General features: G+C 42.8%; 1 protein-coding gene across 1 annotated transcript; it reads left to right on the forward strand.

The window, feature by feature from the left end:
• Positions 1-517: 517 nt before the first annotated feature.
• xbp1 (X-box binding protein 1) lies at positions 518-6,074 on the forward strand. The gene is made up of 5 exons (XM_073065445.1): positions 518-869; positions 1,256-1,352; positions 1,683-1,802; positions 3,781-3,944; positions 5,748-6,074. The coding sequence occupies exons 1-5, from the start codon at positions 655-657 to the stop codon at positions 5,932-5,934; spliced, it is 783 nt and encodes a 260-aa protein (XP_072921546.1). The 5' UTR covers positions 518-654; the 3' UTR covers positions 5,935-6,074.
• The last annotated feature ends 5,496 nt before the right edge of the window (positions 6,075-11,570 follow it).

Here is an 11,570-nt window from a genome sequence, read left to right on the forward strand (position 1 = left end):
GGAAATACTTATCTTACAGGCGATTGAATCATTCTGACCACCGGCAGGGCACAGAACATTGAACACTAGCTTTGGCAGACAATTTGTGCCGACTGTTTAATCTATTTAAATATCACTCTGGAAACTTTCAGAACTTTACACAAAATATATAGATATATAAAATGATATTTTCGTATAAAACCATTATGCAGAAAATATATAAAATACTGAATTTATTGTTATTGATCTAGTCTAATGAAAAATGTATCATCCTTACAGTAAAGTTGGGATTATATATTATTAGTAGTTATAAATGTATGTGTGTATGCATCATTAAATATGATTCTACACGGTGATTATATGTACATTTAAAAGCGCCCCCCACACACACATTTGCTTGTGTAGATTGGTAGCACTTCAACAAACAAGGTCTGACGCCATCTGAGCCTTCGCTTTCATCATTACATCTGTGCTGGGACCAATCAGACGGCAGCGAGTTGGCGTTGCGCCGGCTGTTCCGCCAATGGTATTTAAACACGTTGCATTGAAATTGACCCAGGATCGCAGGGTTCGAACAGACTGTCTTGGCGACTAATCGGGTCGCCGGTTGTTATTCCCGACTCCGGGAGCGCACGGTTTTCCGCTCACGGTTCCCGATCCCTGCACAGTTCGGCGATGGTGGCGGTGACGCCGGCGGGCTCGGCCAAGGTCCTGCTGATCCCGGGAGGGAAGCAAAAGGGGCTGGAGGTCAGCCGGCATGTGTCGGTGGTGTACCCCGCCCAGGGCGGCTCGCCGCACGGTCATTCCCTGCCGTCGGCTGCCGCCGGCCACCCTCAGCGCAAGAGGCAGCGGCTGACCCACCTGAGCCCGGAGGAGAAAGCGCTACGGAGGTAAGAAGTCGGGCAGAGCGTGCCTCCCCCTTTTGCCCGCTGTCCGGGCACGGAGCCGGCTGTCAGGGGGCAACTTACAATGGAGTTCCACCTACATATGAGTGGAATAAGTTGCAATATGGGGGGAATCGCCAGCTTGGCGCTGAACTAGGCTCTGGTTTATCCCTGTAATGTCTGTCTCTTTAATGCCTGCGTGGCAACTCAGCCGGGGCTTGCGCAACGCCCTCCCAGTCCCTCGCTCGCCATGTCTGTCTCCATTGTCCCATCACTGCAGAAATAGGATCACAAATTCGTTCTTAAAACGTACTTAAAAGATTTCTAGCGAGTATTCTGCGTACCATCTCGGGTGCAGCAGTGAGCTAACGATGGGTTTGTCCTTGTAAAAGGAAGCTGAAAAACCGAGTGGCGGCGCAGACGGCCCGGGACAGGAAGAAAGCTCGCATGTCCGAACTGGAGGAGCAGGTGTTGGAGATGGAATCCGAGGTAAGCGGCTGGCGTCGCTCCCGCTACGGTTCAGGCCGCTTGTTGCCTCTGGGCGCTTTTGGCCGCCATCCAGCTGCACGCTACAGCCGGCATGGGTCGATGGTCGGCCTCCGCTAAAGTTAATCGAAGTTGGTCTAAATACAATGGGGAAAACTTTGCGTGTCGCTCCAGGAAGGAGCTTGGTGGCGGGAGGGGGTGAGAGAAATCTCCCAACTGGACACCTAAACCATATTTCAAGGAGTTCTCACCAAGGATTCTGGAGATTTCATGTGCAATTTTAATGAAGTTTATATTAGCTGTGGGTTTTAAAATTAATTTATTTGCCTCTAGAATCAAAAACTGCTAATTGAGAACAGACTTCTGCATGAGAAGACGCACAGTCTACTAACAGAGAATCAAGAACTCAGGCAGAGACTGGGAATGGAAGTTCTCGATACAGAAAAGGAGAAGGTATTGAGAGCTTGTGTCCCTTCTCAACGGGAAGGTTGGCTGATGTATTGCCCACTCATTTGGTACAGCTGTGTTTAGTCCCAGGAGAGTAGTGTATTAATTTTTAGCCTGTGTTCTAGAGAGCTGCTGGAAGGTAGCTGTCTGAAATCTAATGACTGCTAAATGGACATCCAGGAAAGTGATTTGCATATCTGTACTTGCCAGTGCTTTTTCATACCTGTGGCGAGGCTTCTTGCCAACTTCCAGAATGAGTTATTTACATAAAATACCAGAACAATCAATTTTTAAGCCCCTTTTGACAAATATTTTTAGGTTATTTCTGTTGAAGTGCTGCTTACTGCCCAACACCCATCAAACCAGCTGTACAGAGCCATTGATGTGGTCAAAACTTGTAAGTTGCTTGGAATAATGTATCTGACACTATAGTTTAGAACTGTAGATATCAAATATGAATCAAGATTTCATACACATTACCATATCCCTCGACTATAGATTCCTGATTCTCAACTACTCTTCACCATCCACTTAATCTCCAAATAAAATGTTCATCTGTTTACTCCAGTTTAACAGATGGCCTTTGATTCTGAGCTCCCCTGATATCCAGAACTGCCCATTTGCACCACATTCCCCTCTATGCTCCGGATGTAATGAGGCCTGATTACATTTAAATAGTAGATCAATTTCCCCAAGAGTTGGGTTTTCAATTTGTTCCAATAGTTCTGAAGTCTCTTGTCTAGAGATACAGCATGGTAACTGGCCCTTCCAGTCAGGTGAACCTGGTTACACCCATGTGACCAATTAACCACTAACCTCAATCTTTGAGAAATGATAGGAAGCCAGAGAACTTGGAGGAAACCATGAGGTCACAGGGAGAATTACAAACTCCCTAGAGTGGCAGAATTGAGTCCCGGTTGCTGGGTGGTGTTGCACTGTATTCTGTTCAATTGCCTTGTTCTCATTGATCTTGTATGGCCCTGTTGTGATATTTTAATTGAGTAGATAGGATTTTAAAAAAAGAGAAACCTACAGCACAATATGGGCCCTTCAGCCCATAAAGCTGTGTAGAACATGCCCTTGCCATAGAAATTACCTAGGTGTTACCCATAGCCCTCTATTTTTCTAAGCTCCCATGTACCTATCCAGGAGTCTCTTAAAAGACCCTATTGTATGCACCTCCTCCATCGTTGCTGGTAGCCCATCACACGCTCTCAGCACTTTTTTTTAATACAACAGCAACAACAACTTGCCCCTGACATCTCTGCACTTAAGGATCATGAATAGTCCAACTGATTCCCACTGAATTAAGAATTGAGGAGAAAAAGCTTTGAAATGAAGGTTGCAAGGGAAGCAAGTTGAGCGAGGACATGAAAGTTGAGTACAGGGGGACTACTATGAGAATGAAGCATTGAAATCCAGAATCTAGCGCCACTGAATTGTCAGAAGTGACATTCATCTGAGACTAGAGTGTAAATATCCTGCCAAATCTTGTATTCAGGCTAGCTTGAATGAGCAAGTGCCAAATCTTGTACTGCATTTTGGTAGCCATTTGGAACAAATTCTTAAACTTGCCAACTACTCCAGTCTCCTTTTTGATGAGAAACAGGATTTTTAGCCAAGCTTTTAGTAGTTTTTGTGCATCTTAGTGCTAAATGTTTTAATTGAGCTGTATAGTTCAGGATTTTTTTTAGTTCATTTGTGTCGAAGATGTAGGTAGTGGACAGCCAGTAACCTTTTTCCAGTGCAGAAATGGTTAATATGCAGCATTAAGAACACTTAAGAAACTAAGATGGCACATGGGTGATAGTAAAATGGAGGCTATGTCCATCAAGGTTAGATTAGTGTTGGAGTAGGTTGAAAGGTGAGCGGAACATGGGCTGGAGGTCTGTACTGAACTGTTATGTTCTATTAAAAATGCTGTGCAAATGGGTAACTTTTAATGTTTAGTGGCATGACTAAGGCTTTTTCCTTTCCTGTGCAGGTACTTCTACAGGCCAGGGTGGATGAAATCAGCATGGCGACCGGGTCAGCTGAGTCCGCAGCACTCAGACTACGTGTGCCTCTGCAGCAGGTGCAGGCCCAGTTGTCCGCCATGTTGACTCCTTCCACGTGGATACTGACAGCATTGACTCTTCAGACTCTGAGGTAAGTGCCTCGGAGGGACTAGGTTGGGTTCAGGGTCAATGTCTGGCATGAAATTAAATTGACCTCCAGTCTCAATGCCAAAAAAAAACCATGGGCACATTAATTATAATACTGCCCCAAGACATCCATAAGCTACCTTTGTCTAAACTTTTTCACTGCTGTCCAACAAAAATCTTCATGGAAGCCACTCTTGGAACAGGGGTTCTCATGGACCTGTTGCTGAATGCTGTTGGTCTGTGGTTTTTTTTAAAAAGATGTTGGGGACCTCTGTCTTAGAAGCTTCTTGATGCAGGCTAAATGGAGCTTGTGTGATACCATTATCCTTTCATGATCATAAATTTTTAGAGCTGGTGTATGCCATGTACTAAGCTGTGAAAAGCCAGATCAGGCCATTGCACATTGCATTGAGATGGTACAAGGTAAACCAGTGTTACAGCTACTGGAGAAGACCAATAAAGTACAAGAACATGCTGGTATTTTGCTGACTGTTGGGGTGTATTCTGGCATTGGGTTGTTGAAGTTGATATTTTACCATATAACCATCTTTAGACCTGATTGTAGATTCAATTTAATAGTTTTCCTGGAGCTGTGGATACCAGTTAATTGAAAATCACACAAAGTTGATTAACGTTCATTTTGGGTGCCTGGAGTGTAGGTATAAAGGTGGTGTGAAAATTGGTATGTAATTCAAAGCAAGCAATGTAGATACTTTGTAACTAGAATTGGTCTTTTAGCATATAAAATGTATGTAATACTGGGCTGAACAGGTCTCCTCCACAGTCTGTTTGTGTTGAATAAACACTTCTGTATCCACTAGCTTCGGTGTCTCTGGGAACTTTGTTCATGTTACAATGGTTTTTTTTTTAGAGGGGGTAAAATATGCCAGATAAAGTTAGTGGTGGAGGTGAGCAGCAACAGAACACCTGGTTAGAAGGTGTTGTCCAGGATGGCTTTCAATGTCTGGAGAAGCAGGTGCTGTTGAAAAGGGATATTAAGTAGAGAAGGTAGCATCTGCTAATAAATGTGAAGATGGGAATGCCCCAAATGCACACCTGACATCTGCAGTTAAGGAGAATTTCATTGAGATCTCAGCTATACTGAGTTTGATAGCTGGTGTTGGAAACAATTTATGCACTTCTGGCCAAATACATGCAATCAGTACATACTATATCTGTTCATGCAGTTACCCTGCTACCCTCCCTTGCAAAAGCCCATGCATAAATCCTGCTTAAACACTGGCAAAAATCCAACTGGATGAAATTGTAATTGGGTTCTCAATTGCATTCAGCTTGCACTGAATGTTAACCTGGTTCTACTGACAGCTTTCCTATTTGTCTAAATAGTTTTCCATGTTGTCAAAATTTTCCACATTTTCAGTCAAAATTAATAAGATTTCAAGTCAATGACTTAAATTGCTATCTAAAGGAAACTCTCTCTCAGGAGAATCAGACCAGCCAGTATTTCTTGTACTAGATAAGTCTTTTAATGTTGTCCTTTATTTGTATAACTTAAACCTGTAGGGACATGCAGTACTGCACATCTCAAATTATTGGTTATGAATTTGAGCAAATTAATTCTGGAGATGTAGATAAACCTTGTCCCACTATTTGAACAAAGAACCAACTAGGTTGATATGCTTTTGCTTTGGGGGTGTTAAATGTGCACTATACATAGAAACACAGCAGTGAGTGTTTCCATATTTCCTTGTATTCCTAGGTGCAGTTGTATATCATTTGGATAGCTTCAATGTTCAGTTAAAAATCTTTTTTTATTAGAAATCTAACTGAATTTATTTCTTTCCAGTCTGATCTCTTCCTGGGTATTCTGGACTACTTTGATCCAGAAACCTTGCTTCGATTCACCGAAGAAGAGTCCAGGCCCTTCGAGTTGGGAGAGTGTGCCTACAGTGAAAACACTGGCTCATTACCGGCCTCCACCCCTGTACCTCTGGGGTCCCCATCAACAAAGCTGGAAGCCATTAATGAAATGATTCACTTTGACCACTTCTACCACAAGCCACTGGCTGAGGCCAGCATTGTCCAGAGCAGTGAAGCTGCCATCAAAATTGAGCAAACGTCTTTTAATGGCACCAGTGAAGTGATTGCAGAAGCCCCTTTACAAATGGAACTCAAACAGGAACCCTTGGAAGATGAGTTCATTTCAGAACTGCAACATGCAAACAACCTTGCATCCAGGCAATATCAAGAAAAGCCCATGTGTCTCTTAGATTATCGTGATTCTGACTATGAAGGGTCTGTGTCCCCTCTAACTGACATGTCCTCTCCACTATCTCTGGGCAACAGCTGGGAGGACACTTTCACCAGTGAACTCTTCCCCCAATTAATTGCAGTGTAATGGTGGCTTGTGAAACTGTATTTGGTCCGCGATCAAGGCAGTTGCTTGTGTCTAGGATAAAACAAGCAGTCTGCTTTTTCTACAGCATTTATACAAGCATTGATTTTGTATATCAAAATCAATTCTCCATATAGATTTGTCTTTTGACCAAATCAGATTCCAGTGTAACATTGTGAACATGATCTAAAATGAGTCTCATTGGAAATTCATTGATACAAGAACATATATACATTTGCTATGCTTGTATACCTGTTCATAACAGGTGTAGATGTTTAGTAATCTTTGCTTTTTGTATCCAAAATTTATCTATTAGAAATATCAGCACTACAGTGCAAATGGTTCATTTGCTTTTTGCTCACTTCAAAATATAGTATTTACATTATATAGATGCATACTCCTAGATATATCCTGTATAAATGCATAAGTATGATTTTATTTTTTGCCATTGCCTGGATGTAATTAAAAGATGCTTTCTCAATTTTAATATTTAAACTGTGCAATTAAAAAATGTGCAATGAATGTTCTTTGTTCTCTTTAATGTGCAAAGCTGTTTAAGTTGTATGCACTTTGCAGGGCGTAGTAGATTTGGATATTGGCAGCTATCTGTGGTACAGGAATCAATCCCTGAAGCAAGTGAATAAGCCCAACATATCCACAGTGGGTCAGGACAGACGTTTGGAAAAGAGGAGGCATGAGAGGATATGGATGCAAGTGGTTAGTGGTAGGGCTTGGGACATTAGTGTCTTGATGCTGTTCTACTATGTTGTAAAATCACTTGAAGTTGTCTGTACTGGTTCAGCAGCCTGATGGTTGTAGTATCATCTTGAACCTGGTGGTATAAGACCCAAGGTGCCTCTACCTCCTGCCAAATGGTAGTAAGACAAGAGCATAGCCTCGATGCTGTTTTCTTGTTGCTGCACTTTGTAAGTATGTTCAAGGAGTGAACGTGTATAACACTAATATATGTGATGAACTGGGTCTGTCCACCAATAGGACAAACTGCAAATGTAAAAAAAATATTACTGACTGCTTGAGTTGTAGAGCCCTTCAACATGATTCCACAACCTATGAACTCGAGCTGAGGGTTGAAAATAACTGTTTCTGATCTTGGTATCTGACCAAAGACTCCTGTACGTCCAGCCCATGGCATGAGCAAAAGGGGCATGGACAGATGGTGGCTTGGGGGGGAGGGGGGGGGGGAAGAACCTTAATAAGAGATGCTGCTTTCTTGTGAAGGTACCTTCTTGTAGATGTGCTCAGTGCTTGATTGACACTGGCACCCATGCTACAATCCGGAAAGCTGCTGGTGTATCCTGTTTGCAGAAAGTAGAATTTGCGTAATTACTGCCCTATTGGTGTACTCTGAAACAAAGTGATGGAAAGGAACATCAGTGGTTGAAGTGCCACCTAACCAATGCCATCCTCAGTGCCAAGTTTGGCAGGATCTTTTGTTGGCTCTTCACTTTATTACAGCCTTAGTCCAAATCTGGACCAAAGAGCTAAATTCCAGAAATGAGGTGGGTGCAACTGCCCTTGGCATCAATGCAACAGTGTGACGTCCCAAGCTTTAGGAAAAACTGAAGTTCATGGGTATCAAGGTGAAAATGGTCTGATTGTTTCTATTTTGAATGGAGGATGGTTCTGCTTGTTGGAGGTCTAACTTCATTTCCCAGCCTTGGAGCAGTTTCTGAGCCCGGGCAGACACAGCTGCTTCATCCGTAACAAGTTCAGAAGTTTTTCACTGATGATTGCACGTTGCTAAGTTGCACGTTGCTAAGTTCCACGTGCAGCTCCTCTGCAAAGAAAAAAGCAGCCCATGTTAGTGAGCAGCAAGATCTAGATGATGTTCAGGTATGGGCTGATAACAGCACTTCCCTGCCATCAAAGTTACTTGCCATTTCCAAGCAGGGGAACCCAGTCGATGTCTCCAGAAGGCTCCAAGATGCTTAAAGGAAAATTTGAAATGTTTGGGATTTTGAAGTAATTTATTGGCTAATTGGAAATGGTGTAGATGAGTTTCAAGCTGATTGGTATGATGTAACACGGAGTGGTTGTAGGATATCAACTTCAAGATTATAAGACTTGGATTAAGACACTGTAGGTATGGTTGTTATATGAGCCGATGGTGCGGAGACAGATGAGCAGAAAAGTAGACTTCAGAAAGGTTAACCAAAAGGGCAAAAGCTTGAGAAAATATGAACTTGTCCATTTTCAGAGGGGGGGGGGGGGGGAAGGCACATTACACTGGGCGACAATTTTTTTCAGAAGTTGCTTCCTCAGAATTTTATTTATAATAGACTGTTTGAAGCAGAACACAAATATAATTTCAGACTATTTGTATCACAGGAATTTGGAGAAACAAATTAACTTTCTTGAATATAATGCATTTAATAGCATAATGCTGCTGATGCTTTGCAAAAGTTCAGCTGAGTGTTAAAATGCTGATAATTTTCATTTGTACTCAAGTGTCTGAGGCTTCTTGTTCAAGTGTCCAACAATAATCAGCCAGCATTGATGGATTTCAGTTGCCCTGATAGTGTTTCTCCGTGACCACAATGTCCTGGTGACACTTCACCTTGCCCGTCACTGACGGTGGCAGGATGTGTAAGGAAGAGGTCTAAATGGGAATGGAGAAAATGACTCTTTAGTGACATATTACACTTTGTGGTTTTGTGTGCTTGAAGCATGTTGTCAACCAGCTGCACATAGGTGCTCTGTAGTTGCCAAGAAAAATTTCAACAGCATCCTTGATGCCTTCCCTGTGATTTTCCTCTGGTCCCACTAGAAGTTCTTTGAATTGCCTGTCATTGATAACCTGTTTGCTTTGTGGACTAACAAAAATGCCTTCCTTAATCTTTGCATCCGTTATTCTGGTGACAGCAGATTCCATCTTTGCAGTCTTGAACCCAGTAATCCTGCTTTTGCTTTTGACAAACTGAAGTCTCTGACCAGGTCATTTAACTCGGCTTCAGATCAGATGAGGCTCACTTGACATAAAGGGTTTAAAATCCATTTCAGTGTCAGCATTTTTCATTCCTGGTTTGTGCATCATAGCATCTCACCTGTCTCTTCTAGACTCCATGTTCTGCTTTTCTAAAACCTGGCCTGCCTTGCAACATCCACCCTGCATTCCTGGATAAAACAGAACATTTCTCCGCTTGCATTGTGGGCAACATTTTATAGACAATAGGTGCAGAAATAGACCATTCGGCCCTTTGAGCCTGCACCGCCATTTTGAGATCATGGCTGATCAATTACTATCAATACCCGGTTCCTGCCTTGTCCCCATATCCCTTGATTTCCCTATCCATAAGATACCTATCTAGCTCCTTCTTGAAAGCATCCAGAGAATTGGCCTCCACTACCTACCTTCTACTCTCTGGGAGAAGAAGTTTTTCCTTAACTCTGTCCTAAATGACCTACCCCTTATTCTCAAACCATGCCCTCTGGTACTGGACTCTCCCAGCATCGGAACATATTTCCTGCCTCTATCTTGTCCAATCCCTTAATCTTATATGTTTCAATCAGATCCCCTCTCAATCTCCTTAATTCCAGCGTGTACAAGCCCAGTCTCTCTAACCTCTCTGCGTAAGACAGTCCAGACATCCCAGGAATTAACCTCGTGAATCTACGCTGTACTTCTTCTACAGCCAGGATGTCCTTCCTTAACCCTGGAGACCAAAACTATACACAATACTCCAGGTGTGGTCTCACCAGGGCTCTGTACAAATGCAAGAGGATTTCCTTGCTCTTGTACTCAATTCCCTTTGTAATAAAGGCCAACATTCCATTAGCCTTCTTCACTGCCTGCTGCACTTGCTCATTCACCTTCAGTGACTGATGAACAAAGACTCCGAGATCTCTTTGTATTTCTCCCTTACCCAACTCTACACCGTTCAGATAATAATCTGCCTTCCTGTTCTTACTCCCAAAGTGGATAACCTCACACTTATTCACATTAAATGCCATCTGCCAAGTATCTGCCCACTCACCCAGCCTATCCAAGTCACCCTGAATTCTCCTAACATCCTCATCACATGTCACACTGCCACCCAGCTTAGTATCATCAGCAAATTTGCTGATGATATTTTCTATGCCTTCATCCAAATCGTTAACGTAAATGGTAAACAGCTGTGGTCCCAATACCGAGCCCTGTGGCACCCCACTGGTCACCACCTGCCATTCCGAGAAACACCCATTCACCGCTACCCTTTGCTTTCTATCTGCCAACCAGTTTTCTATCCATGTCAATGCCACCCCCCCGATGCCCTGAGCTTTGATTTTACCCACCAATCTTCTATGTGGGACCTTATCAAATGCCTTCTGAAAATTGAGGTACACTACATCCACTGGATCTCCCCCGTCTAACTTCCTGGTTACATCTTCGAAAAACTCCCAACAGATTAGTCAAGCATGATTTACCCTTGGTAAATCCATGCTGGCTCGGCCCAATCCTATCACTGCTATCTAGATATGCCACTATTTCATCCTTAATAATGGACTCTAGCATCTTTCCCACCACTGATGTCAGGCTGACAGGTCGATAGTTCTCTGTTTTCTCCCTTCCTCCTTTCTTTAAAAAGTGGGATAACATTAGCCATTCTCCCATCCTCAGGAACTGATCCTGAATCTAAGGAACATTGGAAAATGATTACCAATGCATCCGCAATTTCCAGGGCCACCTCATTTAGTACCCTAGGGTGCAGACCATCTGGACCTGGGGATTTGTCAGCCTTCAGTCCCATCAGTCAATTATCAATTATCAATTTTAATTGACCTGAATTATGAATTGAAGTAACACATAGATTTTTTAAAATGGTGCATGATAGGGAAATTTTATGATGATTTTCATGATCAGCACCCAAAATCCATAAGATATACCCATATGGATGTATCATAAGGGTGCAAAATCTTTGTTTTCTGGTGTTTTCTGCATGGTGAGTGGTTGCATAGCTCTGAGATGCTGAGGGACTTCTGTGTCCATATGTAGGATTCTTTACAGAATAATAAGATACTGCAGCAAGCAGTTGGAAAAGCTCACCAAATTTTTAAGCTAATTGCAAACAATCATCCTTGAGGAGGTTCACAAGGATGATTCCAGGAATGAAGGGGTTAACATATGAGGAGCGTTTGGCAGCTTTGGGCCCGTACTCACTGGAATTTAGAAGAATGTGTGGGGATCTCATTGAAACTACCGAATGTTGAAAGGACTAGATATGGTGGATGTGGAGAATTTGTTTCCTTTGGTGGGGGTATCCAGAACTAGAGGGT

Source organism: Hemitrygon akajei, chromosome 14, assembly GCF_048418815.1.
Source record: "Hemitrygon akajei chromosome 14, sHemAka1.3, whole genome shotgun sequence".
Taxonomy (NCBI): Eukaryota; Metazoa; Chordata; class Chondrichthyes; order Myliobatiformes; family Dasyatidae; genus Hemitrygon; species Hemitrygon akajei.